The 23009-nt window shown below is 51.5% G+C and overlaps 2 protein-coding genes and 1 long non-coding RNA gene across 9 annotated transcripts in view; 1 reads left to right on the top strand and 2 right to left on the bottom strand.

The window, feature by feature from the left end:
- The window catches only part of PI4KB (phosphatidylinositol 4-kinase beta), a 26218-nt gene extending 17282 nt beyond the window's left edge, over window positions 1-8936 (top strand). For 2 of the 4 annotated variants that reach the window (XM_069090027.1, XM_069090028.1), the window contains 9 exons: window positions 1639-1866; window positions 3478-3587; window positions 3885-3989; window positions 4176-4299; window positions 4797-5062; window positions 6530-6662; window positions 6897-7017; window positions 7477-7539; window positions 7897-8936. In XM_069090027.1, the coding sequence (XP_068946128.1) occupies window positions 1639-1866; window positions 3478-3587; window positions 3885-3989; window positions 4176-4299; window positions 4797-5062; window positions 6530-6662; window positions 6897-7017; window positions 7477-7539; window positions 7897-8078 (1332 nt within the window). In that variant the 3' untranslated portion in view covers window positions 8079-8936. The remainder of the gene's footprint in view (window positions 1-1638; window positions 1867-3477; window positions 3588-3884; window positions 3990-4175; window positions 4300-4796; window positions 5063-6529; window positions 6663-6896; window positions 7018-7476; window positions 7540-7896) is intronic. The other 2 variants (XM_069090030.1, XM_069090029.1) reach the window with 1 other exon arrangement.
- Window positions 4225-6523, bottom strand: LOC138162675 (uncharacterized). Its single transcript, XR_011168694.1, has 3 exons — window positions 6225-6523; window positions 5634-5737; window positions 4225-4348 (listed from the first exon to the last, which is right to left on the bottom strand). It is a non-coding gene; the product is annotated as an uncharacterized lncRNA (long non-coding RNA).
- ZNF687 (zinc finger protein 687) lies at window positions 8825-20023 on the bottom strand. Of its 4 annotated transcripts, none has more exons than XM_069090026.1 (9): window positions 18539-20023; window positions 12502-13974; window positions 12038-12216; window positions 11477-11653; window positions 11222-11384; window positions 10660-10995; window positions 10378-10490; window positions 10153-10285; window positions 8825-9989 (listed from the first exon to the last, which is right to left on the bottom strand). In XM_069090026.1, the coding sequence occupies exons 1-9, from the start codon at window positions 18728-18730 to the stop codon at window positions 9498-9500; spliced, it is 3258 nt and encodes a 1085-aa protein (XP_068946127.1). In that variant the 5' UTR covers window positions 18731-20023; the 3' UTR covers window positions 8825-9497. The 4 variants fall into 4 exon arrangements, with proteins under 4 accessions (XP_068946127.1, XP_068946124.1, XP_068946123.1 ...); XM_069090023.1 differs by having other exon boundaries at window positions 12502-14594; window positions 18539-20021; XM_069090022.1 differs by having other exon boundaries at window positions 12502-14594; window positions 18524-20021.
- Between the last annotated feature and the right edge of the window lie 2986 nt (window positions 20024-23009).

Genomic DNA, 23009 nt, shown 5'->3' on the forward strand with positions numbered 1-23009 from the left:
CGTGTTTGCAGTTTGAAAGCCCTAAGGTAAGCTCTGGGTAAGGAACTTAAGTCTTTTACTTGGGTTCAGTATGAAAAAGCTTACAGGAGGGTAGGCTTGGATTTGGGTGAAGAGAAGAGATTAAAAGGCCAGGGGCACCGGGGGCCAGGGGACAAAGGAGAAGGAGAATCACAGTAAGAACTGCCAGATCATCACATCCCAGTCATTTACTAATATTCTTACTGACATGGCACCTTAAATTCGCATAGCTTTTTGTACTTCTGCAACATAGTTCACATGAATTTTCTTACTTGAACTTCAAAAAGTTTGGAAAGTAGGGAGGACAGGTAGTTTTAATCTCACTTAGAAAGAACTAAGTGGAGTCTGGGGAAAGCTGAAGCAACTTGTTCAAGTTCACATAGTAAATTACTAGCAAAGTTGTTGGCAGGACCTGGGCCTTCTAGGCCTCGATCATGTGTTCTCTTTACTATTCCACGTAGCTCAGGGGTGGGGAACCTGCAGCCTCAAGGCCACAAGTGGCCCTCTAGGCTCTCAAGGGCAGCTGTTTGACGGAAGCCAACCCTCAAGGCTGGAGTTTCCCCTACCCACACACACACAGAATCTGTTTCTTGATAGGGTACCAGAGAGTATGCTGTGTCCTGTGACTGAGCGCAGAAGGCTAGGGGTGTCACCAGAACAGCGTCTTTTCCTTTGTCATCCATTATGGCTGCCACCTAACAATTTTTCTGAGCCTTTTGGGAAGCGATTTCATTTCTTAACCAGTATCACTTTTTAGCATAACGAGTTCTGTAAATTTAATATCTGCTCTATAAAATGTAGAACAAATGTTCTACATTTGTTCCTTTTAATAAATGTCCCTTTTTTATTTTCCCTAAAGTCACCTTGATGTGTCCCCTCCTAGCTTTCCTGTTTCCAGTCTTGAAGAAGCAGCCTCCCACACCCCTTTCTCTTACATCATTGTATTGCCCTTCCCCGGCCTTTATCCACCTCAGTCACTCCTTTCTTGATGTTCAGGAATCAGAATTACTTAATAGGATTCCTAGGGAGTTTGTTGGGTTTGTCTCTCACACCCATATTGACAAATGCTATTTGGTTGGCATCTGGGGGTGCCACTGCACACTGGGTCAGTGTCTTGTGGAATGTCTGTCCAGCTCATGGTCCAGAAGCTCGGCTTAAATCCACTGTCTGACTCCTACAACCACTTGTCTGCCCCCTCACATAGCCACCAGAACTCTTCCTGCAGACCGTCCCCTTTGGCTTGCCTTGTTGTTAACTTAGAAGATGCGGTGTTATTGTGATTTCACCGCAGACTCCTTTCTCTGGACCACAGGAGTAGAGCCAGATGGGACCTTCCGCCATCTAGTCCAACTCCCTCATTTTACAGATAAGAAAACTGAGGCCCACAGAGGTCGAGCGGTTTACTAAAAGTCACAGGCCCAAGCAGCAGAGCCAGTTGTTGAGCCCAGGCCCCCTCTGACTCCAGAGCAAGTGCTGTTTCCACTCCACCTGCTGCTTCTCCGTTAATCTGTAGTGCTGAGAGTGGCAGGGAGACAAGTGTCACGGTCATCGGGGAAGAATGGCGGGGGGAGGGAGAGATCAGGGGAGCAGGCATTTTACGCCATCATTCCCTTCCTCCAGGCACCCTATCTTATTTATGTGGAAGTTCTTGAGTGTGAAAACTTTGACACCACCAGCGTCCCAACTCGGATCCCTGAGAACCGGATCCGCAGTACAAGGTCGGTGGAAAACCTTCCTGAATGTGGCATCACCCATGAACAGCGGGCAGGCAGCTTCAGCACTGTCCCCAATTATGACAATGATGATGAAGCCTGGTCTGTGGACGACATAGGAGAGCTGCAGGTGGAGGTAAGAGATCCTGGAGGATCCATGTTCACGAGTAGCATATGCGTTATCCGGTGTGTGTCCAGCCCTGGGCTAGGGGTGAGAGGGAAATATTTATTCTAAGAAGGACTCTGACAGCTACAGCCCTCGAAAAGGTGGCCATCAAAACACAGGTTTAGAAAGTAGTACCAAGTGATCTGAGGGTGCCCAGGGGTCAGGGAAGGCAGTGAGTTACAGTTCCAGGCAGTAGACATTTGATGAAGCCGCTTCACAGCCCAGGACACAGTGCTGAGACAAAATGCAGTGCTCACATAGACCTCATGGCTGGGGTGTGCACATAATTAAAGGATAAAAGAACACGTTAAAGGGGTGCAGAGAAAATTCTGTGGAAGGTTGAAGGGAGGAGATGCCAGGCTTGACTCCCTGGTGTTCAGAGAAGACTTTCTGGAGAAGATGGCAGCATTTGAGTTGGACTTGGAAGTGTATTGCAGGCCTAGAGAACAATGAGCAAAAGGTCACAGGCATCAAAGTGCAGAATGTGGGTTGGGGAATGTGAGCAGTTTTGATTGCCTAAGGGTGCCAAAGGATGTTGGGGGGCAGTGCTGTGATTGCTAGGCCAAGAGTCTGAACTGGGCTCATTAGACAGGATGGTTTTATGCAGAGGAGTGGATGGTGTGTGGCCAGATAGAGGCCTTGAGGAGTCTGCCTGGCAGCAGGATGAAGGATGGATTAGAGATTAGGGAGAGCGAGCCTTGGCGCTAATCCATAGGGGCAGTCACCAAGGCCAGGGTTGGCACAGAGCAGGCGGCCTCCAAGGCCACAACCCCGCTGCACAGTGTGAAACGTTTTGGTAAGCATCTTCCATGTCTGGACCAAACATTGGGCTAGGCACTGTGGGACATACACAAGACCTAGCCCCTGCCCTCAAGAAGCTGATTATGCCGTTGAGAAGACACACACACACATACCTGAAAGTTAACTGGTAACCCAGTGAGGCAGCATTCATTCCCACTGACAAACAAGAAATGGTGTCAGAATGAGAAAGAGGTAAAGCTGGAGTGTGGGCTTTGGGGGCAGTGTCGGTGACATTCCAAAGAAGGGGACAGCATTCCAGGGCGGGGAACTGCAGGGGACAAAGGGAGGGAGGTGAGGATGCGTGGGGACCGCCAGGGATGATCAGTGCAAAGAGGCTGGCTAGGGCAGATGATCTACATAAGAGAGCAATGGAACCATTGGCAAGTCAGTTGGGTCCCAGTTGTGGAAGACTTTGAATACCAGGCTTAGAGAAGAAAGTAGGGGCACAAGGAAGTCAGTTATCACCACATTTAACTTTGACACCCAGGCTGTTAAGAGTAAGATTCTAGGCACAGGGGAAATTCAGAGGGTAGATGTAGGATACCTGTTCTCAGGACTCTCCCAACATTATGAAGAAAAAGTGCCCAGTGTGAGTCCCTCTAGTCCCTGCTGTGGTTTATACCCCACTGCCAAAGGAACTCAAAAGGTGATGATCACAGTGGGACTGATGTGGGAATCTGGTGAAGGGTCTGGAAGGGACCTGCCCAGAGGGAGGGAAAATTAGAGTGGGGGAGAAGGGGTCCTCTGCTCACTATGGCTGCCTCTCCCTGCTCCCCCCAGCTCCCCGAAGTGCATGCCAACAGCTGTGACAACATCTCCCAGTTCTCTGTGGATAGTATCACCAGTCAGGAGAGCAAGGAGCCTGTGTTCATCGCTGCAGGAGATATCCGGTATGCTACCCTAAAAGCTCTGCCCTTTCTACCTTCACCTCTCCTTCCTTTAGAGTTGACCTGCCTGTCTGGGGGCCACTCTGTACAGCCATTGACCACTTTCACTGCATTCTCTCATTCATTGCCTCTGTCAGCATCAGTCTCTAATCATGTCCTGGTTCTAAATTATGTGCTATCCTCCTTTTTTGGATTTTTAAAAACATTCTCATTTGGGCTGAGCTGGTCCAGGAGCGGGCTGGGGTCCCTTCTGTAGAGGTCAACACCTTACATGTAAGTGATGAGTTTCTCTCCTGCCAGACGACGCCTCTCAGAGCAGCTAGCCCACACCCCTACTGCCTTTAAACGGGACCCAGAAGACCCATCAGCAGTTGCCCTCAAAGAGCCCTGGCAGGAAAAAGTCAGGTGAGCATATGCTGTTCTCCTTTCTTATTTCCCACCAACATTCCCATTGTACAGAGGTACAAACCAAGATTGGCATGGGAAGCCAGCAGGCCCACCTGCATCCCACCACAGAGTTGGGTGGTGGGTTTCAGTGGAAGGTGGACAGGCTGAGCTCCTGGTCTTCTTCTCTTCTTTCTTCTCTCACAGGCGTATCCGAGAGGGCTCCCCCTATGGCCACCTCCCCAACTGGCGGCTTCTCTCGGTCATTGTCAAGTGTGGGGATGACTTGCGTCAGGAGCTCTTAGCCTTCCAGGTGTTGAAACAGCTGCAGGTGAGGGGATGAAGAGGTTGGGCCAGGGAAGAGCTGCTCCTGCCTCTGTCTGTGAGAGGGAAGATGAGTTGTAATTGGCTGGGATCTAAGACCTTGTCCTTCTTACTTCTTTCTCACTCCTTAAAATTACATGACTGCCCTTAGTTACCCGATTCCCCAGAAAGCGTTCAGGAGGCTCCACTCTTTACATGTGACCCCCTCCCTTTGTACCTGAGCAGCAGCTTTCTCCATTCCTGTCTCTCCTTGCTGGTATGCTGCTGTATTCGTGTCTACATCCTTCTCCCATTCTTTTTCCTGCACCTCCCTACCATGCTTTTTAGTCCCCAGCAAGATCTTTAGATTTTATTTATAATGTTCCAAGACAACCTCGGTTAGGGTGATGGGCAGAGAAAAGAAGGCTAAGAAGGGATGCAGGTCTCTTCCTCTGGCCCAGTTATCATCTTTTCCCAACTAGAGAGGTGATGGTGATCTTCCTATGTCCTTGTCTCTCCCCTCAGTCCATCTGGGAGCAAGAACGGGTGCCCCTTTGGATCAAGCCCTACAAGATTCTGGTGATTTCTGCAGACAGTGGGATGATAGAGCCTGTGGTCAATGCTGTGTCCATCCATCAGGTGAAGAAGCAGTCACAGCTCTCCCTGCTCGATTACTTCCTACAGGAGCATGGCAGCTATACCACTGAGGCGTTCCTCAGCGCCCAGCGCAACTTTGTGCAAAGCTGTGCTGGTTACTGTCTTGTCTGCTACCTGCTCCAGGTCAAAGACAGGTAGGTGACTGCCTCCCCAGGTCCTCATCCTGCCTGACTTCTGGGGCACTCTCAGCTTTGAACCCCAGCTCCAACCCCTCACATAAACATATCTCAGCTTGTCATTGCTGCAATTCTTGCTGGTTGTGCTGAGTGTTGAATAAGTAGGACTCTTGTCTTAACTTACACAGAGTCTGAAACTCTATGTTTGGCAAACTGTGTCAGTGGTTTGGGGAAAGGAAACAGCCTGGCTTCCCAGAGCTGTGCTCTACAAAAACTTAATTTTCAAAGCAACAAAACCATGCAAACAGCAGACCAGATATAGAGGGGGCAGGGTGTTGTTTTTGCTAGAAATCCTTTTTCAGGGCCAAGGGTCAGGATTTGAATCCAGTTTCCTGAAGCACAACCATAATAAGAATGAGTAAACTGATGTCTAAAAAGGGATGGCTATCTGCCCTTCCAGTTCCTAGTTGAATAAAGGAATCCTGCACCTTTTTTTGAAAAATCATCTATGATAGAGTTGGAGTCAATTTATAGACCCCAAATATAGGAAAGAACAGAAAAGCTGCCGCAGTGTTACAAAGGTACCAACCTGTAATGGTTTAACATGCTTGGAACTAACACAGAAGAAGACTGCAGAGCTTCTCCACACACAGCTCCCATCTTTGGCTAATTCCAGCTCTGCCTTATGTAGTGCTGCAGGGATTGGTTGGAAATGAGTGAAAGGAGACCGGATTCCCCTCTGGCCAGTGGGACTTAAGGCTCCCACCCCCCAGGCCTCCTTGAATAGGCACACTTTACTTAACAAAGGCCCTGCCTTGCCTGCCTGGCCTGGGCTATGTTATGCTGAATGGGTCCAGGCCTTCCTCACCTTCTCATGGTCTGTGCCATTCATTTGGAAGTCATTAAGACCTGGAATTTTTCTTTAATTCATACTCCCCCCCCCCCAGTGACTAATGTGATTTCTAGTTATAAGGTATTCCATATTAATTTTCTTTTTGCAATTTATCTTGTTATTTTTAAAAACTGAATGTAAACACTCCTCCCTGTTCTCCATGTTCCTGCTTCTGGCAGCCCCTCACAGTTTGCTGCTGCACATTTGCTATAGGCTGATAAACCCAGCTGTGAAGTTCATTAGATAGTAGGGATTAAGCAAAAAGCTGTTCACAGAGACATGACTGACCTCCCGGTGGTCTCCTGTGCGTTATCTCTAGGTTCAGAGGCCTCTCTGGCTCATGGGCCGTGTTCTAGATGGTCACTGCTAAGGAAGGGAGGGATTAGCTGAGTTTTCTCATTCATGACATTTTTGCACTTCGCCCTCAACTGGCATTCTGGTCCTCATGGAATGGTCTCTACTGGTGGCAGGACAGATAAGATAGCGCGGAGCTGGCTTTGTGGGACACTTTTGGCCAACACATTGTCACCTTGGGGCTGGAGGGATCAGTCTGCTTCTGCCTCCTTTATGGACCATCTTTATCTCCTCATCAGGCACAATGGGAATATCCTTCTAGATGCCGATGGGCACATCATCCACATTGACTTCGGCTTCATCCTGTCCAGCTCACCTCGCAACCTGGGCTTTGAGACTTCAGCGTTTAAGCTGACCACAGAGTTTGTGGATGTGAGTTATGAAGCTGTCTCCATCAAGCTCCCTGCCGGGGGAGGGTGAATTTGAGGGTTCTGCAAAATGGAATGAGATGGCCATGCTAACAAGTGGGGCTTGGCAGGTCCTCACTGAAAGTGAGGCTGTGGGCTCTGTCCCAGGGAGGGGAGGATGGATGGAGAGTGATTGGGGAAGGAGGTCAGAGCCCTCCCCTGCAGAGCTGCCCTTCCCACTTACCCCTCCATTCTCCAGGTGATGGGAGGGCTGGATGGTGACATGTTTAACTACTACAAGATGCTGATGCTGCAGGGGCTCATTGCTGCCCGAAAACACATGGACAAAGTGGTGCAGATTGTGGAAATCATGCAGCAAGGTGGGGGGCCCTTGGGCCCAGGGATTGGAGTAGGCCTGAATCCTGGCTGGTGGCCTGGGGAAAGTGACCCCACCTGCACCCACCCCACCCCTCCAAGCCATTACTGCTTCTAGCATTTCTCCCCACCCTTGGGCAGCCCTGGGTCTCCCCAGCTCTGCCTCTTCCTGAACCCTTTCATTCTTCCTCCAGCTTGGCAGCTCACTACTCTCACCCAGTTATAGTCTGTCCCATCGTACCTGAAAGTCAGCAGCCCCATTTTATTTCATCTTCCCCAGTCCTACTCACCATGCACCTTGGTTCTGAGTTAGGCCTTCTCCCTTCACTCTTCTCCTTTCCTCCCACCTATAATCTGGGCTTTCATTCTCCACCTAAGCCTGCCTTTTTAAGTTCTCCTTCCCTTGTTCACTCACATCTTCCCTATCAATATTCAATTGGGCCACCCCTGGCCCCACCCTACAGGTTGCCGACGTTGCTCAGGAGAATCCCCGCCCAGCCCCGTAATGACGGTGGCCCAGGTCATCTGTGAGTGTCACGTAGCATAGGCAGAGACTACAGCCAGATAAGTGCCCAGATCAGTGCCAGTGCCCCAGCATTCCTTGCCTGGCTCCTCTTAATAGCCCCGGGACCCTTCTGTCTCTCCCTTTCCCATTCCTCCCCCTGTTGGAAACCTGTGCCCCCCCCTCAGCAGAGTGAGGATGCCCTTGAGGCAGGTCTCCCCAACTCTTCCCTTCTCCCCCTCTGCCCAGCAGAATCACACTGGAACCATGTCAGGGCTGGCAGACAGACTGCAGAACAAGAGAACAGCACTGGGGAGGGGGGAGTGCCATTGTGCCTGTAGGTGTTGGGGGGGATGATGACCCCACCATCCTCCCTCCCTAGGCTCCCAGCTGCCCTGCTTCCATGGCTCCAGCACCATCCGCAACCTGAAGGAGCGCTTCCACATGAGCATGACAGAAGAGCAGCTGCAGCTGCTGGTGGAGCAGATGGTAGACGGCAGCATGCGCTCCATCACCACCAAGCTCTACGATGGCTTCCAGTACCTCACCAATGGCATCATGTGATGGCCCACCACCGGCCCCAGGGAGTGGCGGGAGGGTCAGTGTCCACCCAAGGGAGACGAATGGGGAGAGTGCTACCCAGGATCATGTGGTAACAAGGAAAGAGCTTGCCCCTGGGGCGAGAGGAGTATATGGGGAGGAACCCCATTTCTGTAACAGTATTACCACCTGACAGGCTCCAGGAGCCACTGCCCCCAATGGACGTGATGAGTTTGGGGGAAAGGGGACCTTTCTGGGCTCTGTGGTTTTCCTTGCCCTCCTCCAATCTGTTCTGGGCCACAGGGAGATTTTTGGAACTTGGGGACCGGCCATACCATTTCCCCACTGGCCTGTCTCCCACCTCTACCCTGTCCCTGGTGGGAAGGGGTCACAGCACGCACCTGGCGTTCCCCCTACTGGAAGGGGATCTGGTTCCAGCCCCTCCTCTTCCAGGACTCCCCATCATGGAAGCAGGGGAAGGCGATCAGTCAGGCTTCCTTCCGTGACACGTGGGGCCAATCCCCTGTTCTGCCCCAAGCACAAAGGGGGTGGGGATACCTGTGTCCGTTCTGACCCCACTCCCTTTGGCCTAGGGAAAATGCTCTCAATTTTTTATTTTTTTTTTTTTGTTTGAAATAAAGTCCTTAGTTAGCCACCTGTGTTCTCACTGAACTTGGTTGGAGTAAAAAAGCAGCTCTGGCATCCAAGATGACACTGGGTTGATGGCCCATTCCCTACCAAGCCCAAGACGAATAAAGTAGAAGCTGGAATCAGGATTAAACCACTAGCAGTTTTAATGGGCTGAGTGCTCCCCTCCCTTATCATTGTTAATATTATTAATTATTCTTATTACTACAAGAATAAAGGATTCCTGAGTACCTACCCCTTCTTCCCTCCCTGGTCCCCACCAACCTCCCATGGAGTTTCTGAGAAAAAAAAAAAAAAAAGAAGTGAAAGGCACTGTAGGGGCTGGGCCTGGAGCTGGGGGGAGGCTGGAGGTAGGCCCAGAGAAAGGGGGAGGGTCACCTCTCCTGGTGCCTAAGATTGCGAGGACCAAGAAAGGGAAAGAATATTTGTATGAGCAATCATCAATCCCCAGGCCTTGGCATATCAGGTGTGCCTCCAAAACCAAAGCAGAGACAAATTTCTAACCTCCACTCCCCCCACCCCCAACTACACACTAAAGGCTTGAGGGGGGTGATGATTAGTGTTGGGTTGGGAAACGGGAAAAGAAAAGGTCCTATCAAGGACCCAGGTGCCAAACCCAATATGGGGCAAGGAAGCTAGGAATGACTAGAGTCCCTCATGAAAGGTGGGGGATGGGGTTCCCTTCCCAGTATGGGGCATAAAGGAGCCAACAGCAGTGCAGTGGAGACCCTGGCCCCATCCAAATCACCCCTATGGCTCCAGGGTCCCCCCTGCTTTCTGCAGGGGGTATGGGACCTAGCTGTCTCCATTGCCTCCCTGCTGGGCACGAATAAAAGCCATGCCGTGGGTTCGAAAATGTGTCTTGAGGTTGAGCGGGCTGTCAAAGCCTTTGCCACAGACTTTACATGCCAGAGGACCCCCAGAAGCAGGCACAGGTGAGTCACCTCCTTCAGGTTCAGGCCCTGACTGGGGAGGCACCTCCTCCACAGCCCCCACTCCCCCACCAGGAAGCCCTCCACATCGTCTCTTCTTATGGCTGATGAACCTATGTCTGTTGAGGGAGCCAGGTGATGCAAAGCAGAGGCCACAGTCTCGACACTGGGAGGCCCCGTCATCGCCCCGAAGCCCTCCCGGATGACCCTGTTCAGCCCCCGCCATGGTCCGGTAGCGCAGGGGCATCCGGCTACTGGCCCCGGGCCCTGCTCGGAGGGGTTTGGCCGGTGGCGTGGTGCTGTCTGGCTCCTCACTGCAGGAGTCCGAGGACAGGCGACGCTTACGCCCAGAACCCTGGTGGAGAGCCAGGAAAACGGGTCAGTGGGAAGTGACCACAGACCTCTTCAAGCAAGCTCCGCCCCACTTCTGGGCGCCATTCCCTCATCTGTCCAGCTAGCCTCTCTTGAGCCTCGGCCCCCCTCATACTGACCCCTCCCCCCATCGGCCCCCTCAGTACCTGGGTGCCCCCCCGTGCAAGTCCAGCTGCCAGACTGGGTGCCTGGGCGCCCAGCCGCAACCTGTGTCGGACCTGTATGTGCTTCTCCAAGATGAGCCTGCTGCTGAAAGTGCGCTTTCCCTCTGTGCAGTACCTGGGGCAGGCAGAACAAGGGGACCTGCATGGGATCTCTGCAGGGCGCAGGGGACCTGCATGGGGAGACAGCTGCTGGAAACCGGCTGTTACCTGCAGGGGTAGACACGCTTGATGCCCTCATGGTTGACCCTGACATGGCGCCTCAGGCTGGGGGCAGAGCAGAAGGAACGCTCACAAAGTCTGCAGGGAAACTTTTTCACTGCCTGGAAAGAGGTGGAAGAAGAGGGACAGTCAGGGTGAGAGCTCGGCATGGACTTACAGGGATCGCGCCATCCACCTTTTCCTTTGTGATCTGGGGCCACCCCACCCAGTTCATCTTCCCCACCACCACCTCTTCTGCCCCAGGCCTCCCAGGTGCTACTGCCCCCTCACCTTGCCATGTTCCTTCTTCATGTGGGCCACATACTCATCTTGTTCAGGAAACCAGGAGTGGCAGAGGCCGCAGGTCCAGCCCCCAAGCCCCCCACCCCGTCCCCTGTTGCCCCTGTTCCCCCGTGGTTCACGTCGGGACCTCTTAGCTGGTCGGGGGGGCTCAGGGGAACTAGGGGGTTCCTCTTCTTCTGAAGAGGAAGATGACTCCTCTGTGGGAGGGCCTGCCCTACCCCGAGACAGAGCCAATTCCTCAGGTTCAGGCTTAGGGGTAAGCAGGGTACCCCCAGTCCCTTTCCCCCCAGCTTCCTCTCCCAGCCGCCCAGCCTGATGACTGTTCTGTGGGAGGGAGAGAAGGGAGGGTAGTCACCATGAGTGGGATGGCGGGGAGAGGAACTTCTCTATGGTTTACCCTCCCTCCCACTTCATTTTCCCCACAACCCCACTTCCTAAGTGTTCCATCTCCAGAAATATTTCAGCATGAATTTCCCCATCCCTCACAATGCCAGCCCTACCCCATGCCCCAGCCCTTCTCAAGGGGCTCAACTAGAGTGCCCAAGGCCACCTTGAGATGTTCCAACATGGTCCTCTTCTGAGCAAAAAGTAAGGGGCAGGATGGGCACTTGAAGACGCTGACACGCTGGGGCAGCAGATGCTGGTCAAAGTGTGAGGAGAGGAGAGGCTTATGGGTGAAAACCGTGTCACACATGGCACACTTGTAGATCAGCCTGTGGAGGGGAAAGGGGCAGGTCAGGATGGGACAGAGGCTCCCCCCTGCTCCCCACTCCCTCTCCAAACTTCCAGCTCCCCCAGGTCTCACTTGGCTTCCTGGGCACTGAAGCCAGGGTGCTGAGTGTAGAGGTGTGCGTGAGCGCTGGGTGCAGACTTGAAAGCCATGGGACAGATGGGGCACTTGTGGAAAACTTCGCAGTGTGATGTCTGGATGTGGGACTTGATGGAGTTTACACCACCAAACACCACTGAACAGCTCGGGCACCTGGGGGAAAGAGCCATGGTGAGCAGTGGGGGACAAAGCACATCCCAAGCCCTCCAGGATTTCCGGCCCACAGTACCATTTTCAGGCTCCTATGCGATCTGGACTCTGAGGGGAAAAGAATCTGGTCCCCTAGGAGAGTACTAAGGGAAACCCAGGAAGGTGATAACACAAGAAGAGGAAGAAAAGAAGTGGCGGGAGGGTCACAGCCTGCAGAAAGAATTCCAAGTGGGCAGGGGGCAGAGGGGAAGCCTCCCAAAGGAAGGACCCACTCCTCTCTATCTACAGAAAGTCTAGGGAGAGGACAGGGGCTGCCGCTGTGAGCTTTCCCAGAGGACTTCGGAGAGCAAGGGGGGATAGCTAGATAGATAGAGAGATGGTGGGCACCTGTATCCGACACGGCGGGAGAAGTGTAGACAGGCTTCCCGAAGGTGGGCTTGGAAGTTGGCCAGCAAGAAGTTTCCCCCACACTCAGGGCAGACATGGGGGGGGCGGTTCTTGTGCATGCGCTGGTGAGCACTCAGACTGCAGCGATTGGGAAGCATCATGGGACAAGTTGAACACACCTGGAAAGGGCAGGCATAGGTGATCCAGAGGGCACAAGGTTAACACTGACTGCAATACTACCCAGACTGGAGGCCAGGGAGGATGCTGATAATAAACCGTGACCATATCCCAAGGTAGAGTTCTAGGGTAGAAAGAAATCAGGTAGTTCCCTTGTCACTGGAATTTTCTCCCTACCAGACTTGGGCCTCCCAGCTAGTGTCCAGCCCTGCTAAGTCACAATCAACCGGGCCCCTCACCCCCCCTTCCTGTCCACGGGCCCTCTCCCTGGGAGAAGGTGGACTCACGTTGCTGGCAAGCCCAGGAGCAGGGGGTCCGGCCTGCTGGAAGTGAGTGGCCATCCCGGCCTTGTCTCGACACTGCTCCTTGCACTCGAGGCAGCGAAAGCAGGTGTAAGTAAAGGGAGAAGCAGAAGCTGGCGGCAGCTCAGCCGACAGGGGTGACACCAGGCACTCGGCAGCCCCCTCCCCAGTGCCCAGAGTAGCTGGGGGTGGGGGAGCCGCGGGGGGCACAGCCACAGGGACCAGAGGTGTGATGTCTGGCTGCCCGACCATCTGATCCAGAGCCACAGGCCGCATGACGAGATGGGAGCACTGCATGACCAGCCCTCTGTCCTTGTGCTCGCGTGCATGCAGCAGGAGACTGCACTTGTTGAAGAAGACGAGGCGGCGGGCACAGTGGTTGCAGGTGACTTCGATCCGCATGCTGCGGCGGTCATAGTGTCTTGCCAGGCTCTTCTCCAAAGAGAAGGCGTCCCCACATTCCAGGCAGCGGTACCCAGAAGGAGGCAGAGCCAGCCCGGCCTCTGCTGGCGGGCACAGATTGGGTCGATACGCCGGCAGCAAGTTCTTGCTGTTGAGGACCTTGTTGAAAGCCTCCACCAGCCCAGACTGGGTCCGAGAGATCACTGTACCCCCGGCCCCCGTGGGCCTCGAGGGCTGCACCATCACCACAGAGGCACCATTGACCTTCTGCCCCCCGCTCCCTGGTGCCACCCTCCCCTCAGATTTGGGCAGGGTCTGGGGTGCCAAGCCAAGGACATTTTTGGCCACGGTCTTGGGGGTTGCGGAAGCAGGCAGGACTACGGCCTTACGGGCCACGTTCGCTGCCATCAGCATAGCAGTACTGGCATTCTGGATGGTAGCTACTGGAAGCACTGTGCCCTTCAGCTTTGTGCCATTCCCTAGCTGGACACTCACCACTTTGGGGCTCTCAGGGGTAGAGGTCACTGGGGGGACCTTTGGGAGGCCAGCCTCAGCCGGGAGAGCACCTTCAGTTGGGGGGACAGCAGCAGGAGGGGGGTCAGGGTCTGAGGGGACACGTGTCACTGTTCTTGTGATATTCCCACAGGATGTTTTAATAGTTTTGATACGAACTTTGAGAGGTCGGGAGGAGCTGGAAGAGGCTGGGGAGTCATTGCTGTCCTCATCAGCGGCCTCAGCTCCACTTGAAGGGCTCTGAGGGGTATCAGGGGCAGACTTGTCGGCTGCTCCCTCATCTTCTTCATCTTCATCCCTCGGTGGGCTGCTGCCCAGTGGCTTTGGGGAGCTGGGAGAGTTTCCTGAGGCTGGCAATGACTTAAAAAAGGGGGTCCCACCCACCTGGACAGGTGAACTGTTAGGAAGAATGCCCACTTCTTTGGGGCTGGAGGCCACACCAGACCTGCCTGAGCCAGAAAGATGAAGGGGGCTGTCACTGCCTGGCTCTGTGGTTCCTGAGGTTCGGGAAGAATCAGGTGGCAGCAGAGAAGGACCATTTTCCTGGCTCAATTCAAAAGGGGTAGAGAAAGAGGGCGAGGTCAGGGACCCCTCACGGGATGAAGGGGCAGAAGGAGGCAAGGGGCCTGGGTCCCGGGGCTCAGGCCCAAAATGTGCAAAGAGGTCCAAGGAAGGCTTCCCTTCCCCTGTTTTGTCTTTCCAACTCTCTCCTTTGGGAGGAACTGGGGAGCGGGCAGCTCCTGAGGGGGGTGGCTCAGGGCCCCCAAAACCATTTTGTAGTTGTCGGGGTCCCACAGGCCCTTCCTTGGGCCCTGGCCCTGCTCGGGCTCCATCCCCACCTGGACCACCACCCACAGAATCAGGCTGTTCCGGGCATACAGTGTTTTTGACAATAACGCTGACAGCAGAGATGTCTGGATGGGGAAGGTTATGGTCAGAAGGCTGGGCTGGAACAGTCAGCCCATCTCCAGCAGCCCCAGGTCCTTCCCCAGAAGATCCCCCACCACTGGGTTCTGCCTTCCCTTGGGCCCCAGGCCCCTCACTTTCCTCAGGCCCTGAATGTATGGCCTCATTAGCATCAATATCAGGGATGTCAAAGGCAGCAAGGAGGTCATCAAAGTCTGGGGTCTTCATGTCCCCCATAGTGGGGGTGGGACCTACACCTGGGGAAAGAGGGAATAAGAGGGAGGCATTGAGACTTAAGGGAGGGGGACATCTTCCTTTTTTATTTCCCTATCCTTTCCCCTCTCTTTAGCCTCCTTTAAGAACCCTCAGACTGGACAGTGCAATACAACAATCATTTATTAAGGGCCTATTGTGTGCAGAGCATTGTGGCAGGCACTGTGGGAGATACAAGGTTTAGATAAGACTCCAGTTCTGCCCTCAAGGAGCTTACAGTCTAGCAGGCAGGACAAGATAACAACTCAGACTGCTATCATATACAATATTGCATAAGGGGAGGCAGCTATGGTACAATGGTACAGAAAACTATCTCTGGAGCCAGAGCAGTGGGGTTCAAATCTTTCCTGATTACTTAGCTAAGTTATTAACCTCCCAGGGCCTCAGTTTCCTCATCTGTAAAATGAAGGGATTGGATTAGATGACCTCTAAGGTCCCTTCCAGGTCTAGGTCTATGAGCTTATGATTCTGGGTAGATAAGAGAATTATAAAAGGAAATCCTGAGGGAAAAAGGTAATAACTAACCAGGAGAGCAGGGAAGGCTTGGACTATAAAACATGCATAGGGATCCACCGGGAGATGAGAGGGAGGTCAGGCATTTCGGGAAGTGGAAGAGAGGGAAAGCTTGGAGCTGACATGGATTTAACAGAAGTACGGAGCAGAGAGAAACGGGAGAAATAGGACATGAGGCTGGAAAAGTAGGAAAAGGCCAGAATGTGGTCAGCTTTGAATGGCATGCAGTTTAAATATCACTTGATAAGTGAAAGGAAACCATGGAAGCGTTTTCTCACGAGTGGAATGACCATCTCTAAGAAAAATGTTTCTGCCAGCAAGATGAAGAATGGATTAAAGGCCAGGAAGGGAATGGAAATGGAGGCAGAAAGATAATTAGGAGGTTACTGCAAGAGACCAGGTAATTGGTAATGAGAGCATGTACTGGCCTGATGTCAATGGGGGGAGCAGGGATCCCAACTATTAGAGAGGCTGAGTTGAGCTGAGACACAAATGACCCCCACCAATGCTGGGTAAAGATGATGGGGAGAGAAGGGAGGAATATAAAGGGATAGCAGGAGAAGGAAACTGAAGACAATTGTGTGAGGTAAACACAAAGTCAAGAGAGATGGGGATGCGTATAGGCATGTACGTATATAGGAGGCAGGGTCTTGAAGAAATCAGACAGTTTACAGAGGGCTGAAATCAGCTGAGGTTTTAGATACAGATATGGGTCCTGTCCTTGAAGTGACTCCATCACTCAGCTCAGTACCCAGCAAAGAAAAACAATTAATCAATAACTGTTAAGGCTCAAGGTTGGCCACAAGATCAATTAAGGTCATCTGTGGGTCAAAGGAAGTCCACAGAGATGGGGAAGGTAATGGGGCCAAGTGATCAGAGCAATAGGCTGGGACAAGAAAGGTTCAACCTCATCAAGTTTCACCTGGCCAGTTTTACCACCTACAAATGACAGAGAATGATTCCAACTCCCTACAGCGCTGTTTTAAGGATAAAAATCAAATAAAAATCAGACAGTGCTACACAAAGAATATGATATCAAATTCAGATCAAATAAGGACATCTTGGATCTGCTAAGGATTAAGATTAAGTGGGCAATGGAAATATGAAGTCTGGACCATTTGAGACCATCCATGATTATCCCACAAATTCAAATCTGGGCCAATTGGAATGATTCTTATCAACTTGAAGGGAATATAAACTGATCAATGTGAAAAATGGCCTCAGGAAAACAGAGATACAGAGAGATTAGGAGAGAGACCCACAGACAATGACAGCAGATCTGGCCACAAAAGTCCCAGCCCTGGGCCTCTTCTCAGTCACAAACACCTGCTGCTCAGCTCCCCAGTCTTCCCTAGAGTGGCACAAGACTTCCCTCAGCCTGCCCCTCCTTTTCTTCTTCATATTCCTCTCTTCTTTCTTCCCAGGCCAAGGGACCAAGACGAAAAAGAGAACTTAACGGTGACACCTCCCCTAAGAAGCTAACCTAGGATGGGAGAGGGGGTTGGAGGAGGGACATGAACCCCTCCCCCCTTTAGGCTGCCAGGGTAAAAAGCTTCTCGAACACAGGCACACACATCCATCAAACCCTCCTGGTGGCAACTAATCCCATTCAAATCCAGTCACGGTCCCCTCATTCTGCCCCAAGCCCTTACCACAGTAGTAACCTTCAGAATCTTACCCCATTCCACCCCATAAAAAGAAAAAAAGAGGTAAAGAATTGAAGTTAGGCCAATGTCTCCAAAAACAAGGCTGAGAGAGTCTCTGCGTCCACAAATCCCCTCCCCCTTCTCTTCTCTCAAGATGCCTTTCGTCCTCTTGGGGCCGGTTCCCTCACCTGTCCCCAAGCCCCAGGATGGTAACTGGAGATGGTCTCTGCAGGTGGCAGCAGGTATGAGTGGAGGGACCTTTGGGAGCCAAAGGGGAGGGGGGGGGACCTATCTAGCTTGAGACAAAATGGGGAGTCCTCTCAAACTCAGCTAAGATCCAAGTGGCCCCGAAGCTCTCACGAGAGCTGCCTGGCCGTTTCTCGTGGAGACCCCCAGATTCCTCCCTTGGGCTGGGATAAGTGACTGGCCCAGAAGTGGCCGATGGAAGGGAGTGGCCGACTACTGAGGATACAGGAAGGACCAGCTCCCCCTCCTCATTCACACACCCCTCTCCACAACTAGTTTGTTGCTCAGCCTCGGCTTCTGAGGTCATCTGATAGCAATCCTCTCCAAAAGGCAGAAGCAGCCTGGAACGCAAGGGTGGAGGCGCTTTCCTGCCTGCAGGTCTCCAGGTTTTCTGCTGCCCACCCCCCTCAGTTCTTCCTTCTGTTCTTGCCCAAAGCCAAAGGAGAAGGCCGAACAGGAAGAGGTTCAGCTCCGGCCCTAGCTCTCGGCCCACTCGGAGCGTGTGGGGGGAGGGGAGGTGGCGATGGAAGGGGAAGGAGCGCTCCACTTTCCACGGGCTCCCACCGCCTGGTACTGAGGCTGAGGTGGGGCAGGGAGGGCGGGGAGGCGATTAGGCTGCGGACTAGCTGGGCAGCGGGCGGAATTAAGTCTCTGCCATCTGCTGAGGCACGGGGCCGGAGACGCGGAGCGAGGCAGGACCGGAGGCAGGGCAAGGAACGGGTCCAAGGACGTGGAAAGGCGAAAGGGTAAACTGAGGCTGCAGGGCGGCCCTGCGGACCAGCTGCTAGCGCAGGTCAGCGGCAGCGGCTCGCGCCCCGGGGCCGACGCACCCCCCTCCTCTCCTCTGCACGAGTTTTCAAGGCCAGTCCTCCGGGTCGCCCGTAACTGACCACGGCCCCGGTCTCCTGGGGCCCTCCGACCCCTTCTCAGTTCCCCGGCTCCGGACTCTCCCGGGGCCCCCAGGGGTGGGGTGGGGCGGGGCCCCAGGACATCAGCTTCCCTGGGAGGCGCGAGCAGGGGTGGGGTGGGGGGGGAGGGGAAAGGGCTGACCTGCAGGCCTCAAGCCTTTGAACCCGGCCCTGGCGGGTCTTCGGGGAGGGCGGCCAGGCAGCGGGGGTCGGGAGGGAAGGGAGAGCTGCCGGTCCGCGACTCCTTCTCCCCGGGGGTGCAGGCACCATGTTGGGTCGTGCTCCCTCGCGGCCTCCCGGGACCAGGTCGCCGCCCTGGGCCGAAGGCTAGGGGGAGGGGGCCGGCACCGAGGTGCCTCCAGTCCCCCGGGTATTTATTTACCTGGCTTGCCGGGAGCTCGGTTCTGCCGGGGGTTCACCCACCCCAAGCCGGACCCAGGTGGGCGGCGGCGGCGGCGGAGCAGCATCCTTACGGAACCGATTTCCACCCCCAATCCCCCCGACGCCTCCCCCCGAGAGAGGGGGGATTTACCCAAGTGGGGGAGGGGAGGGTATTTACCCGCCCCCAAGGAGGGGGCGGGGCCGGAGGCGGGTATTTACCCGGGGCGGGCTTACTTGTTGCGGTCCCGGGCCAGGCTGACACCGTGCGGTCTTTGCCCAGCTCCCGCAGCCGATGCTGCCGCCACCTTTCCCGCAGCCTCCGTTTCTCACCGCGGCTACTTCCTGCTTCTCCACTGTAGAGCTTTTCCCCCTCCCTCGGCCCTTTCGGCGCTCCTGGCCGGAGCCGCCTGCTCCTGCACTCGCCATTGGATGTCACGCCCGTCGTTCGCCTTCTAGCCCCGCCCATAACCGGATACTACTGGCTTCAGCTGACGTCGCTCTGAACGAGGTCTCCGCTCTCCTCCAATCTTCATTGGGCCGGGGGCCTCGTCACTCAGAGGGCCCCGCTCGCCATTGGTCACCATCCTGAACGAAACCTGCCCGCCCCTCTTACCTGAGCTTCTTAAAGTTCATTGGAGGAAGCTTCAGTCGCTTACCAACTGCCCGGCCTGATTCCCTCTTTCTCCGGTGGAGTAGATTACTCTCCGACGTCCCTCCGTTCTCCTAAAGCCCATTGGCCTGTCTTCATGTATGCAAATACGAAAGAGTTTTCAGTTTCTATTTGAGGGAGGGTTGAGAGGGAAGGCCAGCTCCTCCTTGAATCTTAGAGAGACCCGGATAGGAAAGACCCTGTCCACGCTAGTTTCTCATACAAACGACCTCTGCAACTGTACGCCGCGCCATGACACTATGGCGACGTCATACGTCACCTGTCGTCATGACAGGTTCTGGTGTTGTGCAGTGCCACTTTTTCCTTGTCAGCGTGGTGACGTCACACTAAACTACACGTGGCCTAGGGGATGTTCTTACAGCCTCACTTGCCTTTCCTTTCTTCCTATGACTTTGTGGGGGGCGGGAGACACGTGGAGTATGGCTTGACTTGATTGGAGTATGTGTCCAATGACCACGCTACCTGCCCCTTATGTCCAGCTTGTGGACATTGGGCAGCCTCTTGGCCTCCTTTGAGAAGCCTCCCCTGACCACCCACCTTGAGTCTCCTCCAATTTAGTGAAGTCAGAAAGGCTTGGCTTCCTCTCACTGCGCTGCCCCTTAATTACTTTTGGGCATTAGAGGGTTTGGGGTTGAATTTAACTCTACACACCTAATCCGACCTCTCCTTTTGGGCAAGAAGAAACTAAGGAACAGAAAAAGGAATTGAATTTGATCATCAAAATGCCCACTTTTCCCCATCACTGATACCATAAGGTGCTTGAGTGCCCAGACCTCCAAACAATGGTTGGGGGAATGTTCCTCAGGGGAGACAGAGTCCTTGCCTTCAAAGGGCTTACAATCCAATTGAGGGGATAGCACATAAGCCCACATAAGGGAGCATGTGGCAAGGAGCAAACTCAAAGTTCAGAAATTACAGCTGTTAAGGGTTCAGGAGAAACCTAGACTGGGTTTGCATTGGCAAGGAAGACTTTGAACAGCTGATTGGGCTTGACCCCTGCTTTTAAAGTAAGGTCTGGGTTGGAATTCCACCTTGACTCTAAGTAGTTGTAACTCAGGGCTAAGTAAATTGTGCCAAAGGAGTCTCTGTTTCCTCCTAGATAAAGTGGATTATGATACCTGTTGTATTTCCCTCACAGAATTGTCAAATGGGATAATGTGTTTATGTAAAGTGCTTTGTAGACCTTGAGGCATGATGCCACTTAGGAGGAAGAAGAGGAGATAGGGAGGTTACCTTTCAGGAAGAAGAGATGTTGAAAAAAGACCCAAAAGCAGGAACGTGAATGTCATGTTTAAAGGACAGAGAAGAGACAGGAAATAAAGTGGGAATAAAGAGGAATTGTTCAAATTGAAGATGTAGATTGCAGAGAAATTGTGGAAGATCCTTGAAGCCAGGTAAGATAACTGGTCTTTATCATGTAAGCAATGAGAAGCCATCAAATGGTTTTTGCTGGAGGGAGCTGAGGTGTACAAAACAGTTTTTGGATACTTCCTGTGGATTTATGACAGCCTGTTTTTCATTCCTTGTAGTATGTTTTGGAAAACTGAAAAGTGAGTTATATATTCAGAAATCAATACCAGATCACAAAAAAATGCATCAGTAGTATAATTTTTTTCTTTTTTTTAATTCAATTTTTAATTTATTAATTTGTTTGTTTCCTTTTAGTTTACAGGATTCAATTCCACAATTCCTTGAATTTCACATTTTGTCCCCCTCCTTCCCCTCCTCCCCCCGTCTTATAATCAAGTATAGGATCTGTAAATACTTTCACATTATACAATGGTCAGGTTATAAGGATGGATTATACCAGCTGGAATGAAAAATGGTAAAGAGGACATAAAATCAAATAAGAGAACGAAAAAGATCAGGTATTTTGCTTCCACCTGGACATAAACTTAGTTCTTTCTAGTTCTTTCTCTGGATGCACATTTTTCTCTCCATCATGCGTCTTTTGGGATTGACTTATATCCCTGCATTTTTGAGAAGAGTCCAGTCTATCAAAGTTGGTCATAACACAGTAGTATAGTTTTATCTATCCAGAGAAAGGACTGTTTATAAGCTTCACAGGTTACAAATTTTAATAATTTCATCATGAAGTTGAAATTGCTGTATTCCAACCCATCTGGATAATTTGCTATTATGTTCCTAATACTATTGAATAGTTTCAGGGTATTATAGCAGAGGTTCTTAACCCAGGGTCTTTTTTAAAAAATTGAATAACTATGAATATAATTAATTTTTCCTTTGTAATCCTCTATGTTTTATTTCATGCATTTAAAAATATTATTCTGAAAAGGAGGTGTCCATTAAGTTTCAGCAGACTAGGTCTGGTCCATGACACAAAGAAGGTTAAGAACCTCTGTGTTAGGGTAAAACCTAAACTGGTCCAGATTGTATCTATAAATCCAAGAAGGGAAAGGGAAAGGCATTTGTTAAGTACCCACTATGTGCCAGGCACTGTGCCTTTTACACATTTTATAAATATTTCATTTGAGATACACAACACTGTGAAGTAGGTGCTATTATTATCCCCATTTTACAGTCAAGGAAAGTGAGGCAGAGAAAGGTCACACAGGTGTGAAGTATCTGAAGCCTAATCTGAAGTTGAATCTTCCTGACATCAGGTTCTATCCACTGTGCCACTTAGCTATGGATGAAAAGAGTATGGAGTGACGGTATCATGGAAAGAGCATTAGATTTAGAGTTAAATGACCTGGATTCACATCCCAGCTAAACAGTAGGGTGACTTTGGAAGAATTGCTTAACTTCTTTGGATCTCAGTTTCCTCATCTGTAAAATGAGAGAATTAGATTAAATGATTGTAAAAGTTCTTTTCCTCCTGTTCCTGTAAGTTCTTTTGATCTCAGATCACAGATTTAGAGTTGGCAGGGTTTGTTTGTTTGTTTGTTTGTTTTTAATGAAAAAACATTTATTGAATTCCTATTCCTGCTAAGTTCCAAGTCCTATGCTCAGTACTGGGGATGGATGACAACTACAGAAAGAGAGTCTATGGTCAAGTTCACATTGGGGAGGACGGGGCAGGGAAGACAATATATTAGAGAGTTCATTTGCTGGGTAAGTGAAAAGACTTTCAAAAGTTCTGAGTCCTAAAAGGTGTAAGAATGCACCAGAGGGGCAGATTGCATAGCCCAGACAGGCATCTCTAGATTGTCAGGATGTCAGATGATATTGGGATACTGTAGAATGTACAAGCAGGGAAAATGGTAGTCAGGAAGTCCTTAGAAAGCAGTGTCAGTGCACATGTCAAGATTTGTTTCACAGTCCATTTTACCCAAAGGAAAAGTTGGTGACTCCCATTATGCCAAGTCATGTGCACACTCAAGTAGTCTGGATCGATTTCTAAGTGGTCTGGGGCAAGAGTTGAGCCAGTCAGAGTTGAGCTGGATCTAACAGAGATGAGGATATCTGCCTTTCTCGTATGAACAGTTTCTACAGTTTTTTGTAGTATATTCATAGTATATAGTATTTTGTTTATGTTACCGAAGAAAAATTAAAATAGCACATAGAAAAACTGAGAAAGCATATGAAGAAAATGACCAAAGATAGCTATGGAAGACAGCTCCAACACAAAGAGGGGGAAGGGTAAAGAGATTGATTTGGAGATTATATTGCAGGGTTAAAGAGAGTGACACTTTAAATTTCACCATCTGCAAATATTGATTGAGTCTTCTTACTTCTTTCTAGTTGCTTCTCTGGCTAATCTTTGAGCTTCAGCATTGCCTTCAACTTTAGAATGAGCAGGGACATACTTCCACTCAACATTCTTGTCCTGAGTCATATTATCCAGTTTAGTGAATCGATCTCTGTGGACAACATCTTTATTTTTACTTATTTTCCAGCCATTTTCTTGCCGGTTATCAATTCATTCATTCATACCTTTGGTAATAAGTTGGTTATCTGTGCAAACAATAAGACTGTCCTTATTTGGGGCCTTTGCTGGCCCAGTTCTTTTGGTAGCTGCTTCTAATGATGCTCTTTGGTTTGTCTGTCATATGTACCACTTGTGTTTAGATT

The sequence above is a fragment of the Petaurus breviceps genome, unplaced genomic scaffold, assembly GCF_028583685.1.
Source record: "Petaurus breviceps papuanus isolate PSGF00001 unplaced genomic scaffold, PetGlider_PUasm1.0 186, whole genome shotgun sequence".
In the NCBI taxonomy this organism is placed as follows: Eukaryota; Metazoa; Chordata; class Mammalia; order Diprotodontia; family Petauridae; genus Petaurus; species Petaurus breviceps.